The 25,320-nt window shown below is 39.5% G+C and overlaps 1 protein-coding gene across 1 annotated transcript in view; it reads right to left on the bottom strand.

The window, feature by feature from the left end:
• myripa (myosin VIIA and Rab interacting protein a) overlaps positions 1 to 16,286 on the bottom strand; it is a 29,834-nt gene extending 13,548 nt beyond the window's left edge. The window contains exons 1-4 of the mRNA XM_070918600.1: positions 16,100 to 16,286; positions 14,568 to 14,721; positions 6,501 to 6,722; positions 2,486 to 2,622 (exon numbers count right to left, since the gene is read on the bottom strand). Of these exons, the coding sequence (XP_070774701.1) occupies positions 2,486 to 2,622; positions 6,501 to 6,722; positions 14,568 to 14,677 (469 nt within the window). The 5' untranslated portion in view covers positions 14,678 to 14,721; positions 16,100 to 16,286. The remainder of the gene's footprint in view (positions 1 to 2,485; positions 2,623 to 6,500; positions 6,723 to 14,567; positions 14,722 to 16,099) is intronic.
• Between the last annotated feature and the right edge of the window lie 9,034 nt (positions 16,287 to 25,320).

Here is a 25,320-nt window from a genome sequence, read left to right as displayed (position 1 = left end):
CAAAGGGACATGAAAAAGACTCAGGACCAACACAGTTGCCTCTACCACAGCAGCTAAAGGTCACAGTAACCCCAAAGGCACCATGAGACTGACTGACGGAGGCGTTCATGACTATATGTAGGTCACTGTATTATGAAAGATAATACTAATGTGATGTGTATCATAAATGAACCTGATGTAAATCATAGTTTGAGTCATTTGTTTGTCTTCATGTGAAAACATCCACTTGAGAGCGCTTCAGTCACTTTTTTTATTTTTTTTAAAGTGAAGTGTTTGAAATGTCCCCTCAGGATGAATTGTAATCACTTTGGTCATGTTTGCAGCGTCTGTATGTGTCCTCTTGCTCCTCAGTTATTGTGCTTTACTCTTCAGAGGAAGACGTCTCTGAATACTGTTGCTGAGATGTGGCCTTATGTCTCGAGGAGGGAAATGTTTCACTGCTGCACAAATCTCACACAGGATGATGCCTATACTCACAGCTATTAGCTCCCAAATGCCAGCTCTATTAATTCTGATGCTATTCACGCCGCTTGCATTGTTCTTATGCAATGTAACATTAGCAGGGCTTTAAGTGAGTCAGACTGTGCAGACAGATAAAATGTATGATACAGAGCTACGTAAACCAGAATGAGACGCTGAGCGGTGGCGTGATGCCAGTCCACGTCAGTGCTCCTCCCACAGGGGTCACAGCTCTGCATCATCTGCAGCCGGCGACCTCTCCTCCACAAAACACTCATAATTCTCTGAAATCCCTTGTCTGTTCAATCAGATCAGAGACTCTGAACTAATGGCCCAGAGATGCACTCGTCTGCCTACACCGTTCTGTCCTCGACCAGATGAACATGCTGGAAGCATATGCTGCTGGGTGAACAGTGTTGTACGTAGTACTGTATAGTACTACGAATACATTTTCAGCATGGCTGACTCCAGCAAAGCTCCTAACCCTGCCTGTGTTTGTGCTACACGCTTCACATTAAGCTGTGTAGGACTGCTTAAAGAAAAGGAAATGACTGAAACATCAAACTATGAGATAATAACATGTCGGTATCATAACTGCACAAAACATTTAATGTTGACTAAAAAGATGAACATGTTTTATGTTTTTCATTAATATTAATTCATCAATAATATAATAAGAGATACCAGAGCCTATATTTTCAAGGACACCAGTGAATTGTAAACAGGTTTAAACTGAAAGCTCTGGGGGAAAAAAGTAAACCTTGAGGAAAGATTACATTGATGAACTACTATTTCCAAGGGGAAGAACAAATTTGACATTCAATTTAAACATAACTGACATATTAAATGATGACTGGTGATTTCAGTCAGACCTATGTTTTTGTGTCCACGTATTCAGATCTGCATTAACTGATGTTTTGGGCACTTGGGGGCAGCAAAACAAGCTTTAAGCACAAAATTGGCATATTATCACCTTACAAAGTTGATATGGCTAACGTGTTAGCTAGCAGTTGCCTATTTGCACATACAGCAAACATGGAGAAACATTATCATTCATTTGGAGTCCAATGTTTACTCTCTTTAATCTCAGTTTGGTTCTCCTCCAACTCCTCCAAAAATGCCTGGCCCTGGTAGTGTACAGCGGGATTTTAGAGCTATTTTGCTGAAAACAAACTGCCTGTAGCCATGTGATCTGTGACAGTGAACCAAAATAGTAAAGTCACGGGACGTAAAACCAAAACAATGAGCTGAAAGACGCTAAGGGGAACTGCAGAGTCAGGTGATCATTTTCTGTGGGTTCGTCACCACAAGTGACACCTTTCACATTACATAGTCATTTGATCCATTGTTGATATAAAAATTTTGATTAGTGCAGCTTTAAAAATCAGATTACAGGCCCACATTATAAATTATAGTAAACATCGAATTCAAATGAAAACAAAACATGTTTTTGTAACGGTGAAGTTTACATAAGCATCTACCTTTTGTACACTCACAAATGCTCATGTAATGTGTAAGAAATCCCAAGTACACTGACTCCATGATGAATGATGATATGAAGGAAGCAGACAAACATAAAAGCTGTAGTCTGGCAGCAGCAAGAGTAATCTGCTGAAGTTATGTGAGATGAAAACCAAGTAAAGAGCTTAATCCTGTTTCACTCTCTTCCCAACTTCCTGTCCCACGCTGCTGAATGAAACAGCAAAAATCACCTCGATGCACAGAAATATACTCCTTATAAAAACTCATAATCATTTCTCATGAGAGTAGATTCTCTCTACATTAATCTGTTTACTGCATTCAATACAGGATTAGGTTTGTAGAAAACATCTGAACAAGTCCCTTTCAGATGTCCCCATTTCGCAAAGTTAAGCACTCAAGATTTATTCTTTGTTCTCAGTTTTTTCCCTCAATGTCAAGCGACCATCGAAAAAGAAAAAGTATGAATTGGTACAGCAACTCGTCATACCACCAAAGTAAATGTAAACAGGTTTTAGCCACAACTCTAATGAACTGAGTGGTTTACCAGTTAGCTCTGATAGTGCACTGTGCTCCGCCAGGTGCTTCCTGTAAAGAGTCTTCAGCACTTTGGCGCTGCCGAACCTCTTGAAGCGCCTCTTCACATTAGTGTAGAACCACTCCAGTGACTGTGTCTTCAACAACCTGACGGAGACAAAGAGACCTGCAGATTAAAATATAATCAATACGCATCTTATTCTGATCATTTGTCAACATTTGTTATTAATCGTCATACTAATATAGCACACTGAATGAATCAAACTGAATTAATACAGCCATTAACAGGTTATACAAAGTTTGTTTTATTGGTGATATTATATGCTTTTTGTTTCTTACAATTTCGTTTCTTACGTTTCTGAAGAATTTAAGTCAGTTCAATAGGATCTGGAAAATAGTACTCTGTCATTGTGACCGCTTTTTATCGTTCTTACTTTAGATAATTTGGGAAAACCTTGTCTTTACTCTTTTGTTGTACTTGTTTGTAGGGTGTGACAGTCGTCTCAGTATGTTTATGCTGTTTGCATTTATTGTTGTAATAATGTTTTTATGCAGCCCTCTTAGCCAGGTGTCTCTTGAAAAATAGATTTTATTCTTTTACCCAGTTAAATAACAAAAAAATAATGTTTCCTAAAAATCATATTTGGCAAAACCATTTAGTACATAATCATATTTTTATTTATTTTTTTAAACAATGTTGCACATTACACACACAGAGTGCTGTATAAGTAATTAGATAAAATGGTGGTCAGCACACTCACAGACACACACACACACACACACACACACACACACACACACACACACACACACACACACACACACACACACACACACAGGTAAACTTGATAACCTGTGACCCATCACAGGGATATGCAATGCACATCACCAAATTCATCACCAAGTCCAGGTTTGAGTATGTCTATGCATGCTTCATGGACTGAAACTCTGCAGAACGAAACTGTCCTGGCCACAGTTTGACTCACATCCAGCTGCAGGCAGCTGTGCAGGTTCACCTCTACTCTGCAGCTAGCCAACGTCGTTAGCCAAACACTGGCTGGAGCTGCTTTGTAAAGCATGTTGAATCAGCTGACCTGAGGAGCTGCTCCAAGAAATGTGTGTGTGACTGTATGTGCGTCTGCAAACCTGCATCCCTCTGAATGTTTAAGCACAAATTCAAATCACTTTACTCTCTAACCGCCAAAAGGAAAAAACAGACAAGACAACAAGGCACCATTGTGGCTGCACACTGGAGCTGAGTGATAATACGGTGGTAACGCTGATTAAACAGTGATGGCATCATGTTCATTGCCATCTTGTGAGTTAGAGGGAGTGAACTGAGTTTCATACCCATCTACACAAACAACAAGTGTGCAAACCTAGCAGAGACAAGTTACAAGGAAAGGTAAAAAGCAATTCAATTTTCATGTAGTTTAGAGACAGAAAATCACTGTTGAATCAATGAAAGTGTGTTTGGGAAACTTGTGAAAAGGCTCAGCGGTCAGATTCTCTCTCAAGTCCCCCGACAACATCATCTTAAGAATTAGCTGGCCAATGTAAAACTAGTTTTCTCAATCATCGTCTTACTACGAACGATGGGGTCCTACGTGAACAGTTTTGTTTACTTCATGTGAAAGATTTCTGTATTTGTAAATAAGCAACTGTTTGCTAACGTTTGCTAAAATTCGCTGTATCAACTTTAAAGGTTGTGATATGTCAATGTTGTGTTCACAACTTGTTTCTGCTGCCCCCAAGTGGTCAAAAAATATGTAGATAAAAAATATAAACTATTGCAGGTTTAATGGAATAAAGATTCAATGCACAGTGGCTTTAAATAAAAACAAATCCACTTAGTGAATCCACAGTTTGTTCCAATTATCATACAGTTGCTACTGGAGTTCTTTAAAGCCTTGTAAGTTGTATGCATCGTCTTATCAAAGAGGGTGTTTACGTAGATCTAATTTATGTATGACATATTTAGTTTAAATATTTACGATTAAAATGAACCTGGATATAATTAGATGTTTAGGAATGGCAGCTGTAGGATATTGCAGAGATATCCATGTCAGCATGTTTAATGAGTCGCCATCTGTTCACTGTGCGGTTGAGTTGCAGTGTGAAAGAAGCTGAGTGAGTGTGTGTGTGTTGACAGGAGCTGGAGGTGACACAGAAAGTCTCACAGTGTGACCCATCTTTAGGTAACTCCTACAGTCTGTCTCCTCGTACAGACTGAAGGGAAAACTGTCAGTGAGGTTTATTTACCAGCTCTCCTGTCAACTCCACCAATCAAAAGAACTGACGTCTTCATTAAGATGATAGCTGAGATGGAAGTAAACAATATCATGAAGTTATCAGACAGCCTGAAACATTTCCAAGGAAGTGATTATTAGATTTTTAAGTAGTAAATCATGTGTTTTTAGTTTCTGTATGTTCTCCCTGTGTCTTTGTGAATCTGAATGTTTTAATTGCCCAAACTGTATTTTTGTTATTTTTTTATAATTAAAAAAGTAAAGTAATCATTTTTATAAGTTATTGTGATGGCTGTCTGCCTTCTTGCCCACATGCCTGCTGGGATATCTGCAATCACCCATGATCCAGAACAGACCAGGTGGGTATGGAGAATGGACTTTGACTTTAATATTTGTAATATACATATTGTTTATATTGTTAACAAATCCCATAAAGAGACAAAAACCAACAATTAATTTGTACTGTATTTGTGTTGTGTGTTGTTGTGTCCAAAACACACATACAAGAGTTACACTTTTGCACTCTGTGACTTGTTCCTTCGTTACCATCAACGTGGGCACTGGAGTCAGAAACACTGTCCTGCTGCTGTAAATACTCACTGGAGCACCAAATGTGTAATAATCCGTGGACAGAAATAGTTCCCAACAAATGCACAATTATCCCTGTTGGAGAATCATTTGCTAATAACTACACTGCCCAGTAGTTTTAGAAAAGTAATTATTAATTACAAAATAAAAGGAAACTATATCATTGTGAGCTGTTTTAAAAAAAATGTGCGTCTTCAGTAGGAACCAATGGGCTTGAGTGCCACAGACCGTGTGGGGAAGTAATGTCACGCCCACCTCATGCAGAGATTTGAACTCAAGCTCTCTTTCTTCATTCTTTACACAATTGCTGCTGTCACTTTGTACAAATTAATGCAACTCCATGAATGTCTTTCAGAAGACTTGGCCTTAAAGTGTATGCTGTTATTTGAATGATCATTGAATCTGCATCTCTCAATGACGGCCGGTTTTACACCGTTCAGGACAGCTATAAGCGATTTCGCCTTCTGATGTATTTGGACGACACGTCGTGCAAACTAGTTCTTGTCTAGAATACCCCTGGCTTAAAAAACATATAGAACAACACCAGTCTTATCCTTTAAAAGAATGTAAACTAACCAAAATGTTTCATGAACAAAAATAATCTTAAATTAACGCACATTTTCCAATTTATCCAATAGGTTTTTACCATGTTGATAAATTGAATAAACTAGACATTTTTCTGAATTCATAAAACAAACATGTCACATCTGAGCTGCAGTTAAAACATGACACCACAGCAGTACAGAAATACAGCGCATCATTTGAAACCTGAAGCTCTGAACGGTGCATGAAAGGTGTTCTGTAGCATGAGGCTGCATTCAACACTTCATAAACGGACAATTTTAATAAAAGAAAAAGGAGAAAATTGTACATACATTTTTCTGTTGCATCACACATCCACCACCACAGTCTAGTACGTCTCTCCCTGTCATGTTGTGTTAGGCTGAGTGCAAATATTCCAGCCAGTGGCAGACTTTATCCTGTGCTGTATCTTAGTGACTATGTTGTGAGTAATAAGTACTAAATCCATCTCTCCAGCCGCAGAGTTAAGACCTTAATAACCTTTGACGTCACTGTCAGCCTCTCATCCTTAACTTAGCCTCATGTACTTGGCGGACACACACACACACCCACTGTCTGAATCACACATCATACTTCCACCGCTACTACCACCACCACCGACCTTACCTGCACTTCTGGCAGGCGGAGCAGAGCCAGGCTTTGTCCCGCTTGTTGTAGACCCGGCAGGCTTTGCAGACGTTGTAGTGGCAGTCGCGGCACCTGCGCTTGGGGTTGAGCAGGAAGGTGAAGGGCGAGCAGCAGCGGATGCAGCAGCGCTGGTTGAAGCAACTCTGCCGTGACAGCAGGAGGCAGCGACTGCCCTCCTCGTCCAGCTCCTGCTTCAGTTCACTGAGGGGAGGAGGAGGAGCAGGGGGAGAGAAGGGATGGTTAGAGGGAGAAAGATAGTGGAACCAGGAATGTGTGTGTCAGAGAGAGAGAGAGATACAAAAATCAGGAAAAAAAGCATTTGAGTCTGGGTATATGTGTGAAAGTGAGTGGGATGAGAACCATAGTTCCTCTCTGTGGATAAAACAACAGTCATCAAAAAGGACGATTATTACAATGAGGACATTGAGTGCAAATAAACACACACAAACACACAGCCAGTCTCACTGATCTGATCCTCTGCCTCCATTTAATGAAAATGGAGCAGAAATTAAAGTGGTTTCACAAAGTCGGTCATTTTACCATTTTCTAAACACCATTTAAAAAGGTAAATGATGATTGAAAAAAAGCAGCAATATCTCGATTAATGTAGTTTATCAATACCAAGGTGGTGAAATGCCGTCATGGAAATTCTCATTCTAAATGTCTGAATATTTAAGCAGAGCATTTCTCATCTTGCATTCATTTAAACGTCGCCCGCTGTGCTCACGTAAAGGTTAAAGAAGGAGGCCGCGCTGAATAATACATCAGTGTGTTTTCCTCGACAGCAGCAGCAGCTTTTCAGCCTATATGGGTATCATAAACATTTGTTATTGCTTGAGAAAACAGTCTCACCACAAGCTCCATTAAGTAGCTGTTCTGGAGCTTTTTGAACATGTCATGATCTTCTTCAGCAGATGTCATGGGATTGTAGATGTTCACCAGCTGATCGCTAACTTTGTCTGTCTGCCATTCAGCTTTTTCACTGACAGACAGCAGACAGACACAGTTAGAGACTGGATGGTGAACATAGTGCAGCATTTAGCAGCTAAAGAGCCAGATGTTTCCCACAGCAGTTGGTAGAGACCAGAAACAGAGCTAAAAGAGAGTGAATATTTGATTTACATTGACCACGTGGTCAGAAATACAACTCCAAATGAACGATAATGTTCCTCAGTAAGTGCTGGATGTGTAAATAAACAACGGTTTTCTAACAAGTTCACCATTGTGATACGTCAGTGTGGTGTTCACCTGTTTCCGCTGCCCTCAGTTGGCCAAAATAAATCTGTTATTGCAGGTTTAAGGGCTCCTAATTCCACTGTCGCTAAAAAAGTCAAGCTTCAAAGTTCATTGAGGACATTGGAAATAACAGCTGAGAAAATAAATCTCACCTCAAGGTCCATTTAGTTCAAACTTTCAAACGTGGATGAGATGGACTTAAAGCTGCGTCCATCTCATCCATGTTTGTCACTATTTTTCTGTTGCTATATTTAATGACCGTAGCAAGTTATCTGGCTATGTAGCAAGATGATGTCCCTATTTTTAATCCCGCCTTCTAAGCGCTGATTGGTCAACTGTTTTTCCAACCAATGGAAACAACTGTGAATGGGCACAACAACATACCTGTTTGATTCCGAGGTCTGGAGCCAGTCCAGAGAAGACCTTAAAGTACTCTGGAACCATGGAAACATCTACGTTTCCATGACAACTGGACAAACTCCATCTGCTGTTGAAGGTCATGTGATATGATCGAAAGCTCCACAAATGCTACTTGTGGTGAGAGTGTTTACTCAACGGGCGTTTCTAAGGTCAATAATGAACTTTTAACCTCAGATGTATCTCGGTAGAAATAGACTGAGAGCAAAACATCTACACACGTTGAATGCAAAATCTTAACATTTACGCGCACATACTGCTAGTTTGTCTGCATAGAAACACGACTGAAGAGCACTGAAGCATCCACCGACACTCACACATGAACAGTCACATACATCTCAAACAGAAGCTTAAAGATGATGGAATAAGGAATTACAGTAGAAAAACATGATGGATGGATGTAAGTAGCGCTGGAAGCAAAGAGTCAAAGAAATCCATTATTTTCACATCAGGTCTGCAGCAGCATCGGCCATGACTGAATCATTTATAGGTGATTACTGCAGGAGACTGATGGAGTCTGACAACACGAGGACAGAGGCAGGAAAGAGAGAGCCACTGTGGGTTTCATTTCAGTTTTAAATGACTAAAATTAAAAATGTATAGCAAAAATGAAATTCCCCATTCCGTGTTCCCTATAGACTGTATTCACTTGAGGGAAATACATTTCCTGAAATGGTTGTTTTAAAGTGAATTAGAGTGCAAGCTTCTTATTTCCATGGACAGAGAATTTAACATGGAGAGAAAAGTGGAAACTAGCGGTAGAAAAAGAGAAAAGACACACAAATACCTGTGATACACAGGTAGAATATAACTAAATAACACATTATTAGGGCTATTACTTTCACTTTACTATTTTCTAACTCTCACTTTCATTAGTGATTAACCTGCTGATTTTTTAAATCTCTATTAACTAATTGTTTTGTCTCTAAAATGTGAGAAAGTAGTGAAAAAATTATCCTCACAATTTCCGAAAAAGTTGACATTTTCAAATGTTTTGTTTTGTCTAAAAAGTGGCCGACCTACAGTAAAAAACAAAGATATTGTAAATTCACGCTGGAGAAGCTGGAACCTGTGAATTTTAAACATGATCGATTATCAAAATAGTTGCTGATTAAGTTCCTGACGACTGACTAATCGATTAATCCACTAATCGTTTGATCTCTACACACTATATGACCTAGAAGTCCATTTTTTGAAAGCCACATTTGTTGAACAATAACGCAGGCAGCTCTGACAGCACAAACCTTTAGGCCACATTTTCTGTAACTCCAAACTATAAAAATTTAACAGTGTCCCTCCGATGCCCGTCTGCCCTCTCACTGCAGCAGCACACTCCATTACTGAAGCTCACTGGATGGTATAAATAACACGGAGGCACACCACACACACAGTCACAGCAAGATGCTCACAGCAAGACGCAACGTAGTAAAAGAACATGCAGAAATATACATGTGCACAACAGTATGGAGTGTAAACACACCTCTGACTCTGCAGGACAAAACTTCAGCTAAGAAGCTGACACTGTAAGAACAGCAGCAGTCATTCATTCTCTCTGTCTCATCTGGTTACTGAGGAGACATGAAACATGTATGTTCAGCCGCTCTCGCTGTACAGTGTCTGTAGTGCAGCTCTGTCCTCGCACGCTCTCGTCTAAAGGAGCTTTCCAGCTTCAGGCATAAAAGCAGAACAAAGAGGGAGAGGCTGAAGCTGCGTCAGCTGCAATGGCCCTCACAAAGAGTCTGTTTCTTGGCGATAAACTGATGTTACGTCCACTAATTTGTGCCTGCATTTGTGTGAATGTATACTAGTTTGTTTTTCATAACAGCGGCCTGCTGCGGCTGACAACAACACTGAGAGCGATGAGAGTGAACCTAAACAGCAAAGTCGCAGCCGGGCAGCTAAACAATGAGCTGAAATTGTGCCATTTAATTTCAGCCGGACTAATTACAGAGGATTCAGAAAACACATCAAACCGCATCTCTTCCTGTCTCCCGACTGATGCTTTCACCTTCCTGTGACACTGAACACAACTTCACTCCCACAGACTTCCTGTCTCAATCAGCCAGGATTAATCCACTCTAAGGCTGTGTGTGTGTGTGTGTGTGTGTGTGTGTGTGTGTGTGTGTGTGTGTGTGTGTGTGTGTGTGTGTGTGTGTGTGTGTGTGTTGTGTATGCAGAAAAAAAGCCAGCAATCCCCAAATCATCAGGTGCAGCGGCAGTGAATTCTGTGGCTTTTTCCTGAGAACTTATTTCAGTGTTTCTCATTAATCACCTGGACTTTGGTAACATTAACTAACATTGGCTAATTATTATTAGTGTTATTTGCACTGCGGCTTCTTGGTCTTCTCCCTGCTCTTTCATTCATTTATATCTGCTGGATGTCTCCCGTGTTTCTGTGACTCACTCTGTGTGTCTGAGTGTTTTGATATCAGGTTATTGTTTACCCGCTCTCCCTCCTGCCTGTCGGCGCATGGAGAGCTGCCTTTTCTCCCTCCTCTGCTCCTGGCTGGACTGTTACAGTGCGTAACCTTTGTCTCCTCTTCCTCACAACAGTAGGCTTCAGGTGTTCTACTGAGCGGTTCCACCAGGGCTCATCCGGAGTCCTATGCGTTATTAGGCATGGCGCAGCGGCTGGGCATGGACCCCTTCGTGTTTCAGCTCGTGAAGTGAGTGTGTATTTGTGGGATGGACCCAGTGAGGGTATATATATATTATATCCTGTTCCCCTTATCCCACTAGAGATATAGATCATTAGTTACGGACTGTAACTCCAGGTTCTAGTCTAGTGCAGTCCTCTGAGCTCTGGGCCTCACTGGCTCCTTAAATAGCTGAAGAAAAAGCTGTGTTTGGGAGCCGATTGTCCGTCTCAGTCCAATTTATACACCAGATGAGACCGAGGTGAGGTCCACACAACAGGTGGGCGTGGACTTAAGTTTTTTCAGTGCTATATTATTATCTATACAACCAATGTGTTTATGATTAAATATTTACTAGAGCACAAAATTGTTTACAAGTGCACCAGACTGACGCATTTAACTTTAAAATGTACAACATTTTCTTCCGGGGGAGCACCCAGAGGGTCTGAGGTCCACCCACCAGTCTCACAAAATCCTGTGGGAAACACTGAGACTATTATTCTGCTGGAAGACTTAACAAGACAAATACAGCCTGATGTTTGTGCCACATTATTATCACTACATTTTATAACTAATTCATAATCCAAACACAGCCAGTCTGCTGCTGAATCCAGTAGATATTTCTTGAATCTAACAAATTGTTACCACAGGAATACCACAAAACTTTATTGATCCCAGGGGGGAGATTATACAGTACCCTCAGTTGCCAGTTTATTAGGTGCACCCGGCTAAAGCTAATGCAGTCTAATACAACAATAAATCCTACCTTCATGAAGGTCATAATGTTCAGTCGTTGAAGAAACTGTTTTTGTTGATTCTGTAGTTTGTGGTGCTGTTAAATTGTATTGTGTTATAGATGAGAGAACTTCATTAATCCAGAAAGTAAATTACTCTGTTACAGCTGAAAGTCGCATAAATCACAAAACAAAACGACCGCACAGTTGAATCAGCACCTCTCTAAAACATTACAACCTTCATGAAGGTGATTTACTGCAGGACTTTTGTATCAAGACTGCATTCATTTTCATTCCCATACATGTTACTACTAAGCTTATTTCAGAGACTACAAGAACTAATTACTTGTTCATTTGTCACCATTAAAAACAAAAGTTCACAAAGGATTACTTAATAAATATGTACACACACTGAGAAGGTGTTTCATTAATATCGCTGTCAGTTAAGGCTGGCCGTTATAATAACTCACATGAATAGTACTTGTCATCCTAAGCTGTTTCTTCCCTTTTCTTTGAAGAGAGGAGTATTATCTAAAGTTGTTGTACTGTTGCAACAATCTAGAGAACAAGGCAGGGCAGGTTTTATCCAACATAATATCAGTTCAGTCATAATCGGGCTCTTGATATTGCAGTTATCTTTCACAGACACCTTTACAAGATCATGTCCAGTGATGCAAGATTCAGCTCTGTGTTAACACTGACAGTAAGATAAAGATGCCCTCTTGTGCAACCGGAGCCACAAGAAACAGCAGCAAAACTCAACTCTGTATTCAAAAGCAGGACGCATGAAGTGAGAGCCCACTTGACGACGAGAGGATTGAGGAAGCAGTGCACAATCTGCGTGATATGAGGGTTTTACCACAAAGATGTGGCATGTGAAAGTGCTACGTGATCTGATGTGTCAGTGCACTTCTGCTAAAGGTGGGATGCAAGAAATGTTGTTTACAAATGTCCTCCTCTGAGCCAAATGTCAGCACAAGTCTAGTCAGAGCTGTTCCAGTAAACAAGCACCAGATTAGCTGGAGGTAAGCACCCGGCCTGCCACACTGGAAGTTAGAGGAAGTGGAAAGCTCGCCACTTAATCACTTTGGGCACATTTAATCAGAAACCTTCCAGATACAAAGGCAGCTCATTTAAAGCTAAAGTTTTCAGAATGGAGTACATTTACTCAAATACTGTACTTAAGCACAATGAGGTACTTGTACTTTACTTCTACTCCACTACATTTCAAAGGGAAATATTGTACTTTGACCTGAAGTGTAGTTCCAAGTCACTATTCAGAACATATGATGAGCTCATTGAATACAACACATTATCAAAAGATTAAAACAGCAGTTCCCAACCTTTTAGACTTGCGGCCCTTAACAAAAACTCCCAAAGCTTTGATACTTTGAAGTACTTTGCTAATAATACTTCTGTGTTTTTACTCAGCAGGACTTCGAACACAGAACTTTTACTTGTAATGGAATATTTTTACACTTTTACTTAAGTGAAGGATCTCTGTACTTCTTCCACTACTGTATTTGCAGATATTGATAGATATAAAACTCCACAGGATACCTTTAACTAATACTATTATTATTTTATCCCAGAGCTTATCAGCATTGTTGAGATCATCTGTCACTACAAAAAATATGACGATATATGAACACTGTAAAAGAAAATGGCATAAAAATAAGGTGACTGAATTCAGTAAACGTGGCTGGAGCCAAACTCCACATGAAGACATTCCTCTGTTTGGAAATCTTAAGGAAATTACAGCCATTAAGTTTTATCTTGCATGTGTGGTCCAAATTCTTATCTTTCGATTGTGCTCCCTTATCATTGAAAGACTTTTTTAAATAATGTTACGTGAGGAATAAAAAAAGACTAAAAGAGTCACAGGGAAATGACATGATCATGTTATTCTTACTTATTTTTGACAAGCGGACACCCTTCTCACTCTCAGGTTGATATAAACCAGAGACTCACCCAATTAGCATATTATTCGGTCTTTGTTTTCATACATATGGTGTTTGGCCTCTGAAGGCAGGATAGACGTTTTGAGGAAGCTGGTCTGAATACAACAGGAAAGGGAGGTCACTTCCTGTCCAGTGTTTCGAGGACACACTTTCAGAGTAGAGATGCAGGATGGGAAATACCCATACAGCTGTAAAAATGCCTCGAATGCAAACTGAGCCCCACACAATTAACCAAAAATAGGTATGTGAATGTAAACAGCATATACAATATATTCTATTGTAAAGCCTCCATTTTATTCAGGTTTTATTGTTTGGTTTAATATATCCATTGACTCACAAAAACAACCTAAAACCACCTGGGATAAAAGATGAACACATGAAAATGAAAGCTCTTATAATCGATGGTTTTATAATAACAATGTGTCATGACAATGTGAAAACAATGTGATAATATGAAAGGGGTCGTAGTGATGAACCTACAGGGAAATGTCACCTGAATCTGCAGCTCCGCTCAGCTTCATGGAGCTTTACAGTGAGTTTCAGCTCAGAGTTTACCTGTCCAGTCTGTATATTCACTGTTTTGGTTCACGCTCACGGCTCTCTTAGCGTTGTTTTTCAGTCGCATGCAGCTGTTTTCATCAAAGAAGCTCTAAAAACCCACTGAACACTACTAACAGCAGACAGACACAGTTAGAGACTAACTGGTGAACATAGTGGAGCATTTAGCAGCTAAAGAGAGATATTTCAGTTGTTCACAAGCTAGTCGCTAGTGTTCAGTGGGTTTGGATTTTACTTAAATCCAATAATATAAAATATATTATTCTGAAATGGGACATCCTGCATTAACAGTATTTTTACTTTTGTTACTTTAAGTATATTTTGATGTTAATATTTATGTACTTTTAGTAAAGTAAAAGTACAATTTTGAAGGCAATGATCATAAGAGAATGAGTCAGTCGTGTATAAATAAATCCCTTTGTTTGAGGTATTTCTAACTCACTCTGAGTAATCAGCATCTTTCTGCTTTGGATTTAAACCTGTGAACCTTTCATCCGGACTAACCTGAGGCGCTCCTCCTCCTTCTTGCGTAGCCTCATGTCCCTCTGCACCACCTGCAGCACATGCTCCGCCTCGTTGTCCGTTAGGCCCGACAGATCCAACTTCCGGCCCATCGCTGACAACCCCTCTGACCAATCAATCAGCTTGTTTTTATCATCTAAAAAGGAGAGAAGAATATACAGTACGTCAAGAAAGACAATGATGGTAAAAGTCCTGTCCTAAGAGTACATGATGTACATACTTACAGGCTTTTTGGAGGCTTGTAAAGCACTTTAAGACATCAGATTGATAAAACGTTACATAGATAAACTTGAGAGGACATTAATCTAAATTGCCTCCATCAGGACAGAGATTTCACCTGTCTGGAGGTTGAACTAACAGATATATGAGGTTATTTTGTTCCATCAGTTATTGGCTTTTTAAACAAAATGTGACTTGACGTGTGGATGTTTTCTGTACTTTATATATATATATATTATTACTGGCTATTGTCTTTGAGCCAAATTGCCCCCCTGGGACATTACAGCTTTATTCTAACTCTAATCTCATTCATGACTATACACTCAGTTTCCAGTTTATTAGGTACACCCAGTCTGATACAACAGTCCTGCAGTAAATCCTACCTTCATGAAGGTTATAATATTCAGTTTTTGTATTTTTTGTATTGTATTAGATGATCTCCACTAACACATTAAATGATAATGTATGTATTCATGAAAAGAAACTGGATGTGTTGGCTACAGATCATGTTGAAACATTGTCGTATTCCCTGTAAAGTGCCCTTCAACTGGATCTGCATCTCCTCTACTGTGTGACGGAAGTGAGGTAAAATAACCACATCTGTTGAATGAACACTTTAAACTGTATAACATGCATTTAAAATGGCAGCTCACACACAAACGCCCTCCTGGTTGACATGATAGAGCACAGAGCTGTGTCCATAAGCACTTAAAACTCATTTTGACGTCCTACAAGCCACTTACACAAGTAAATCAGGGGTATTAACACCAGGCAGGATTTGGGTTTTCTGCATTAGCATTCCTGAGGAGGAAATCTCTCTCTCTCTCTCTCTCTCTCTCTCTCTGTCAGACATAAAGTCGAGGCCCACTTCTCTGTGACTTAAGCCATCATGACAGCAGATCAGGCTGTCTGCAGTGAACCAGTGTGGATGCGGAGCTCCTGGTTTGAGAGGATTTCGTTACACTGATCAGCAGCTATAGAGGAGAGCTGTTACACATTCATGAAAGTGCCTTCACAAGCCAGTACAAGGAATACTCAATATCATGATACTATGCAACCATGAGTACTTGTTTATGTATTAGATCTCTGTTGAACACGTATCAAAGTATTTCCAAACTGGAATAAATACCTGAAATAAAGGCTTTTTTCCTCATGAGAGATCACAGACACAAGTTATAAACACAAGTAATGATTTGTGTGTGCAGGCTGATGACAACAAACAGCAGAGATGACATTTAAATAGAGATTTAGCGCATTTTTACTTCATATCTTCCTCTAAATTCGTAAAAACTCACCGATCTCTGGGTCTGTTGTCCTCGCCGGGTGAAACTGACCGCCGGTGCACCTTCACGGCCGTGCAGCGGAGAGAAACTCACGGTACGATCCGTTTATTCCTCGTGTGAATTATGTGAGAGCTGTCGCCAAAAAAAACCTGTTAAAATACAAAAGTCTAGGCACTCTTTTATAAAGAAAGTATTTTTCTCCGCATCAAAGTTTGAGGAGAAGTTTCACTGCAGGTCTGATCGGTGCAGCCAGTCCCGCGGTCTCTGAGAGAGAACCAGGATCAAGCCTGATCCACTTCCAGGATCTACTCCCAGCGTTTCTCTGCAGGACACAACGAGTTAAGGCGACACGGGAGTGATGAACTTTTAACTTTTTACACCACATCAAGGACGGATTCTGATGTTGGTCGTTTATAAAAATTGAGATTGAGATTGGGATTTCTCTCTTTTTGGAGGAGATTCCTGACGGGATACTTGATTTTACACCTACACGTTGATTTCTGGCTGTCACTGTGTCTCAGTAACATCCCTAAATAACTGTGACTCACAGGCCAAACAGAAAAACAGGATGAACGCTGGAGGGCTGCAGAGCAGGTCTGCAGGAAGCTCCAGCCTGATGAGGAGCAGGTGTGCAGGTGAGGAGACTCGCTGAGGGCCACTAGTGGACAGGTGGAGAATTACAGCGTCTGAAATGACAGGAGAGATGTTGGGGTAAAACATTAACATATTTACTGCATTAGACTTCTAGGGCATATAACCCAGTTTATTATGTGACATGTTATCTGACTTTTTTATTCGACTTGTCACTGCAGTTAAAAGTTATTAAAAACATTAACGATGGTTTTGTTCTGTTCAAGTGTCCCAGTGAGTCATGACAGTGTGACAGTGAGGCAGCACGCACAACACCAGCGAGTCATTGTTATTTAAATAATTGGGTCATTGCAAGCCAGGAAAAAGTCAATTATTCTCTGGTTCCAGCTTCTCAAACGTGAAGACTTGATGCTTTTCTTTTTCATATATGACAGTAAACTGAATATTGTTGTTGTGGACTGTTGGAGTATGAAGACACGTCCTCAGGCTCTGATAGATTATAATGGACGTTGTTTTTACTACTTGTTTCACATTTTTATAGACAAACAGTTGGCAGATTCATTTACAATGAATATAATTGGTATTTGCAGCCCTAAATGGAATCCAGCCATCATTCATTTTATTGTTTACTGTGACAGTCTTCTGTGAAAAAGGCCTGTTGGACACCTGGAAGCTTCGGACCTGAGCAGCTCCACTGGATCAGTTGGGGTGAGCGTCGCTGCTCTCTCACTTTCTCCAACCAGACTGATCCTGCTGCTGATCGAACTTGTGACTTTTTGCTTATTTCACCTCTAGGTTACCACATAAGTGGGCGAATCATGGCATGAACAAAACTTACTATGAAAAGGGGAACAGTTTAAACTGCAGCATGACTCTGGACATGTTTCTTCCTGTTTCTTTTTCCCCCTGAATGGTTCTGTGTAAAGTATGAGAGTGTCTTGTTTTTCTGGTAACTTTATTTTTCTTCTTACTATTTTTTAATTAAACAATAAGCAATTTAATGGACCATGCTTCTGGTCACAAACAGGTTAATAAAGACAGAGAGACAAATACAACAATGGTGAACCATGTTTATTTGTCCAAGTCAATCGAATCCACACAGAAGGCCAGAGTCTGAATCAGAAAGAAAAGGGCGCCTTGCTCTGCGGACCTGAAGTGAAAAGTTCACAGCCTCCATGGGCATGAGTTTCAGGCTAGTTTCAATCCATTGTGTTATAATGTTGATGCTGTGGCAGCAGCTGTCAGCAGTGGTGACGTGCATCAAAATCTCCAAGAAGGAAGATGAGAGGGGGGAGAAGGAGGAGGAGACGCAGGAGGTAAAAAGGGAGCCTGTATAAGAAGGCAGAGAAGGAGGTAGAAGTGAAAAGGAAATGCAGGACATTAAGAAAATGAAGCTTGTCCAGTATTCACAATCTGTGGTTGATAAAAATATGTATCATTTCTCCTCTGAGGAGAATGATCTCTGTTAATGATCAGAAAAATGAAGTGCACTGTAGCAAAAAGAATCCTGCATCCAAGTAAACTCATGTACTACTGACTGTTGTGTTTTTTTAATTTATGTATTGCCAAAAATGTATCCTGAACTACTAAATGTTTACTGTCAGCATTCTTCATTTGTTTATATCTGCTCAAGGCAACAAAATCAAGGTCACGTTAAAGTCATGTGGAAGTAAAACACATGCCCCCACACGGTTGTGGTCTTGGTTTGAAAATGAAAAAATCAACTCTGATTTAAGGTGTTTTCTTTTTTTTTAGAGTGGCATGACAGGAGCTGTTCTTTTATTACTAAAGGAGAGGAGGCTGATTCAGGTGTGGTGGGAAAACTCTATAAAGACATCCTTTGCTTTTTTATCATTTTCAGTTTTTCCCCTCATGCTGCCGGTTCAGGGTCGTCCACGGTATATATACAAGGGGAGTATCTTGTTGTTGCTTCCTCTTAGTTTACATGGATGTGATTGGTTAGCAGTGAGTATATTAAGACCTGTGTGTTTCAGACTCTTCAGTTCATCAGTCATGGACAAAAGTGTGCTGCTGGTCCTGTTCTGTCTGCAGGCTTTCCTGCTCATCACGGCCTTCACTTCTGCTGATGCAGCCGCTCTGGTGACTGATGATCATCAACAACAACAGTCTCCTGAGCTGGTAAGAAGATCCACTGACTGCAACGAGCTTTTCTTGTGTTGTAGGTCCTTGATGCACATGGTGTTTTGCACTGTTTAAGTGTACATGTCAAACATGTTGCTGAGAGAGAAAGAGAGAGCTGCAAAACTAAAGGTTTTTGGTTCTGTTTAAGTAGGAAATTACAACTTCAACAAGGATGACTAAACAGTAGAAGAGGGTGGTTTTCTGTGTATAATAATGTTGTGTTTATTCTCATTTTATTATAGGAAGGAACTGCAGAACAGCCAAAAATGTGGCTCAGGAAAAGATGGGAAGGGTATGCTGGTCCTGTACGGGTAGACTCACTTCACTTTTAGTTCATTTCTCTTCTCTCCGTCTGTCTTTTGAAAAATGCTGAAAAAATTCTCATTGGTTTAGGTTTAAATGTCATGTTGCTCAGTGACTTTATATTTGTGGTTATTATATTATTAATGAAGAGGTAACAAATTGTATGGTGAAAGAGAAGGAAAAGGTTTTCTGTGCATAAAAACACATTTATTCTCACTTTGTTACAGGGACAACATGGAAATAGAGGACGATTATACTGGGGATGTCCCCCAGGCATGTATGGACCTATAAAAGTAAATTTGATTGACTTTGAGTTCATTTCTCTTCTGTCTGCCTTGCAATATGTTCCTCCTGATAGGCTAACAATGAAGGTATGTTTGGTGCAAGAGTTTGTTGTGAATTACAGGAGTACTCTCTCTCTCTCTCTCTCTCTCTCTCTCTCTCTCTCTCCTAAACAGCAAAATTAAAGGATCTGAAATTGACTACTGGTGTCAGGACTTGAGCGCTCCACTCCTCATCGACTGTAAATCATCGCGCCAAGAAACCAAGAACAGATCTCATCTGCATAAAATCACTTTCTGAAACACGCGTATTTTAAATGTGATTTTCAATGACAAAAAAATGTTAAATAAATGTATTAATGAACACAAAATATTTCAAGATGCTTACAAATGTCTGTTTCCAAGCATAAACGATGATGTAATAGGTGATGGAAAGTAATTGAGTAGATTTACTTTAAGATCTGTACTTCAGTGGAATTGTGAGGTACTTGTACTTTACTTGAGTGTTTCCATTTTTATGGTACTTTATACTTCTGCTCCAACATTGTACGTTTTACTCGACTACATTAATCTGACAGATCTAATCATTTGTTACTTTTTATGTTAAGATTTTACACAAAACATGTGATCAGTTTTTAAAAAACAATGCATTATTAAAGATTAAACCAGTGGTTTCCAACCTTTTTGACTTGTGACTTCTTATAAAAAATGTTGTTGTTCTTTGTTCCATCAAAGATTAATTTCCCCTCCAAAACTCCAAGATGGTTTCATTTAAAAGAAAAACTCTTTCAGAAGACGTCAAATGATCCATTATTTAAAAAAAAAGAAGAAGAAGATGCAAAGATACAGAATACAGACTTGTGTAGCAGAACTTAGTTTTTTCATGTTTCCTCTCGTGTTAATCATCTCATGACCCCCCTCGTCTTCCCTCAAAAATGAGAAGAAGCTCTTTGAGCAGAGGGTTTTACAAAAGCAGGCGGCAGTCGATTGTTTAACAATCCTCAGTAACCAGCTGAGGGAAGCATCTACGTCCTCAGAGTGTCTGATATATATATATATTTTTTTTAAAATATTTTTGTATATCTTATATTTTTACATACGTCTCATTTCTAGCTCCATGCTACTTCTTCTATTCTTGAATGGGAGCACCTGTAACGTGTCTAATTTCCCCCCGGGGATCAATAAAGTATTTCTGATTCTGAAATGAAGTCAAAGCACAACAGTAAGAACTTTCCCTAAAACAGGACACGATGAGAAACACGGAGTTGCAGCAGAGAGTTGATCAGAAATAGTCTAAATAGATTTTTATACAAATTGCTAGTTTTGCACAACTTCCTGCAGGTATTAAGTTCACTATGTAGGTTAATTGTCATTGTTTTTTATGCAATGAATATAATGAAATATACATAAAGATATTTCAAAAGAAGTAGGCCACTTTTCCCCATTTTTTGTAATTGTATGTGGGTGGGGGGCGGTGGGGGTCGTCAGTGTACCTCAGTGTCTGTGGTGTGTTAGGCCAGCACTTCATTATATATCGTTTTTTAGTTTGCAAAGTACATACTACACCCAACCAACTTCTACTCTAATGGATCGTTAGCTGGAGAATCAGAACCAGCGTTTCTCTGTTACAAAATGAGGTTTGACTAATTACTAAAATACATTGGAAACAGACAGTGGGGAGTGATTAAGATTTTTTCATTCACTGCGTTTGTTAGCTGTCTGTGATTTTTGCTGCACCCCAATACAACGTAGGTGAGTGGAATTATGTTTGTGGTGCTCACAGCATTTACAAAATTCAAGGCAGTGACTTCTTGCTGATGTGAGCACAAGGGGGGTATCTTGCTGTTGCTTCCTCTTAGTTTACATGGATGTGATTGGTTAGCAGTGAGTATATTAAGACCTGTGTGTTTCAGACTCTTCAGTTCATCAGTCATGGACAAAAGTGTGCTGCTGGTCCTGTTCTGTCTGCAGGCTTTCCTGCTCATCACGGCCTTCACTTCCACTGATGCAGCCGCTCTGGTGACTGATGATCATCAACAACAACAGTCTCAGTAGAAGAGGGTGGTTTTCTGTGTATAACAATGTTGTGTTTATTCTCATTTTGTTATAGGAGGGAACTGCAGGACAGCCAAAAATGTGGCTCAGGAAAAGATGGGGAGGATATGCCGGTCGCGTACGGGTAAACATGCTTTACTTTGAGTTTATTTCTCTTCTCTCCGTCTTTCTTTTGAAAAATGCTGAAGAAATTCTCATGGCCTTAGTTTAAATGTCATGTTGCTCAGTGACTTTATATTTGCAGTAATGACATTATTAATGAAGAGGTAACAAATTGTACAGTGAAAGAAAAGGAAAAGGTTTTCTGTGCATAAAAAAACATTTATTCCCATTTTGTTACAGGGACAACATGGAAATAGATTCTATTGGGGAGGAAGACCAGGAGTGTATGGACCTATAAAAGTAAACTTGTTTTACTTTGAGTTCATTTCTCTTCTGTCTGGCTTGCAATATGTTCCTTCTGACATGAAGTCTTAGACTCTACGGGGAGATTTTTGTAATCGAGGGGCGACTGCCCTGAACAGCAGCAAGGTAGATCCCCCCATGAAGTCCAGACACTGGCTGATGACTCTGATGAGGCGGATGAATCTGCAGAGGCTGGGCAGTGATGATGAGGAGGTGGAGGGAGCGCATAACAGCAGCATGAACGTACTGAAGGCAGAGAGAGAGAATCCTATTTGAAAAGGCAGCAGCAAAATGATAGGCTAACAATGAAGGTATGTTTGGTGCAAGAGTTTGTTGTGACTTACAGGAGTACTCTCTCTCTCTCTCTCTCTCTCTCTCCTAAACAGCAAAATTAAAGGATCTGAAATTGACTACTGGTGTCAGGACTTGAGCGCTCCACTCCTCATTGACTGTAAATCATCGCGCCAAGAAACCAAGAACAGATCTCATCTGCATAAAATCACTCTCTGAAAAAGGTGTATTCTAAATGTGGTTTTCAGTGAGAAGAAAATGTTAAATAAATGTATTAATTAATACAAAATATTTGAGTTGCCGCTGGACAATAGCAATAAAAAGCTGCTTACCTATTGATGTATCAGTATTAACAGTCTCATAATGTCATACATAATGTATCAGTCACAGGGGAACTCTTACTGCAGAAACTTTCTAAACTTTAAGAAATTTTGATGATCATCCTTCTTCACTTTCACTCCAGTAGGGCTTTGAATGCAGCACCTTTACCTGTAATGAACCATTTTTACATTTTTCTTTCACTTAAGTAAAGGATCTGAGTACTACACATTGTGTGTGATGTGATGATTTATTAAAACTGCTGCATAAAACAATTTTCATGAACATTGACGTAAAATTAATTAAAGATAACTACTGCAATTTTAAAAGGGGAACAACCTGGTTCTCTCCTGGCTGAAGTTCTGTAAGCGTTTGTAAAGGAACATTTTCTTTTTCTTTCTCTTTTTATGACTATAAGCCACAACATCTATAACAACACATCTCATGTTAATCTTAATGTTGTCATGACCGTAATTAATTAAAGTTTATTCCAAATCAAGTTATACGAGGTTTATAATGTCAGAATAATGATTCAGAATTTAAAAAAACAAATGGAAGGCACATTACTGCATACTTTTTTTCCAAGTAAATACTGAATAATATTTGGTCTGAGAGTGTGTCAAACTCTTGGCATTTCACTTTTGGTAAAGAACTTCGTTATTTTGTCTTCACACAGACAGCAGTGTAGCAGGTGGTGTTAAATATACTTCTTGTCTGACACAACACTAAAAGCCAAAATGAATTTATCTATTCGTTGGCGTTTCTTCATTTCAGTCCTTACGCACGATCAAATCAATGCAAATGTGGCACCCTGGACCTTTTGATGGCTAAGATTATGCCCAGAATTAATACTGTCTTAGATTTTGTTATTACCTTGGTCCCCCCACCATTATTTTTCTGGTTAGTATCATTTCTTTGTGTCACTTTTAAACTGTGGAAAACTTGCCGCCTTGTCCTGTAGGGCGATACTCGCTTCTGCCAGTGGATGGCAGTAGAGGCTTAGGTATGTTAGTGACTGGCTGTAAATCCTTCTTTAGAAGAAAGAAGTGAGCCCAGTTATAACTGAGGACAGTCCGGATAGCAGCAAAGGACGCAGATCCTTATCCAAGACTGTATTTTTGGTTATATTTGCAGTACAATAAAATAATCTGGCACCTGGATGGACATTGTCATCATTCAGTGTGTGTAATACAAACACTGCATATGCATGAAAACATATTCTCTCATTTACCTCTTGTGTTAGTTAACAATGCTGATATTTAGAAAAACTGGGTATTTGAAACCTTAGCTACAGCCTGGCAGAAACAGATATCTGGTAATGTATCAGCTGGTATTCTTTTATAAACGTAAACATACAGTATATACATATAGTTTTGATAAGGATCCTTTCCATGTGTTATTAAGAGTATTAAACTGTATCTGTATGACATTTTACACAAAATAGTTTATTTTCAAAAACACTAACAGGCAAAATAACACACTTTTAAAAAGTAAACTTAATAGGAAAATAAAAAAAGTTTGGTGAAACAAACGTGTGTAAATGTTGCATCACATGTGACATGTCGAATCGTCGGACAAATTAAGCAACAGTCCACATCAGACTGCACAACAGATGTTACAACATCTATTAGTTCTCAGCCATCCAACAACTAAACACCAACACTAAAATCACTAAAGTCACCTTCAAGAACAACAAAGCCATTTCAACATTTATTAACTCACACTGGGAGCTGCCCAGTAACATTGGAAATCCTCAAAGTGTGTAATATTGAGTGTGACGTAAGGTGGTGGTATCCTGTTGTTGCGTCCTCTTAGCTTACATGGATGTGATTGGTTAGCAGTGAGTATATTAAGACCTGTGTGTTTCAGACTCTTCAGTTCATCAGTCATGGACAAAAGTGTGCTGCTGGTCCTGTTCTGTCTGCAGGCTTTCCTGCTCATCACGGCCTTCACTTCTGCTGATGCAGCCGCTCAGGTGACTGATGATCATCAACAACGACAGTCTCTTGAGCTGGTAAGAAGATCCACTGACTGCAACAAGCTTTTCTTGTGTTGTAAGAAGATCCTTGATGCACATGGTGTTTTCTCATTGTAAATGTCAAACATGTCGCTGAGAACGAGAGAGAGAGAGCGCTGCAAAACAAAACGTTTTTGGTTCTGTTTAAATTTGAATTCTGTTATTAATCAGGAGATTATAAATTCAACATGTAACATTAGAAGATGGTGGTTTTCTGTTGTAATAATGCTGTGTTTGTTCTCTTTTTGTTATAGGAGGGAACTGCAGAAAAAGGAGCAGAGTCGAACATTCGGATCAGGAGAAGCTGTGCGAGAAAACCAGGAGGATGTAGCTCTTTCAGACGGGTAAGCTTGCTTTACTTTGAGTTTATTTCTCTTCTCTCTGTCTTGTAATATATTTGAAAAATACTGAAACAAAATCACATTTTGACATTTCAATGTGCTCATAGCTGACAGTTCATCTTTCTCTGTCTCTCCTACTGTTTAGCCCCCCAACACTGAACTCAATCCCAGATTAAAGCTTCAGAAAACGAAGAGCACGTCAACCTGATGGAAACAGCCAATTTCACTTGTGCACTCGAACACAGAAGTTCAAAACAAGCTTTTCTGCAATGGCACTTTGAGGAGCGGAAATTAATACATTGTATGTTGTATTGTTTATGAAATGTGCGATAATTGATGAGGCTCACCGTAAATCAATAGTTTATTTACAAAATAAAAGATTTCAAATTAGATATTGTGTGTTTTGGGGAAATAAAAGAGACATTCTGCATCTCTTTGTAGCCGTTTTTTTGGTCTCTTTGTATTCGTTTTGCATCTCCATGCATTTTG

Source organism: Enoplosus armatus, chromosome 14 (genome assembly GCF_043641665.1).
Source record: "Enoplosus armatus isolate fEnoArm2 chromosome 14, fEnoArm2.hap1, whole genome shotgun sequence".
Lineage (NCBI taxonomy): Eukaryota > Metazoa > Chordata > Actinopteri > Centrarchiformes > Enoplosidae > Enoplosus > Enoplosus armatus.
The sequence above is the reverse complement of the archived record's forward strand: the minus strand, read 5'-3'. Positions and strand labels throughout refer to the sequence as shown.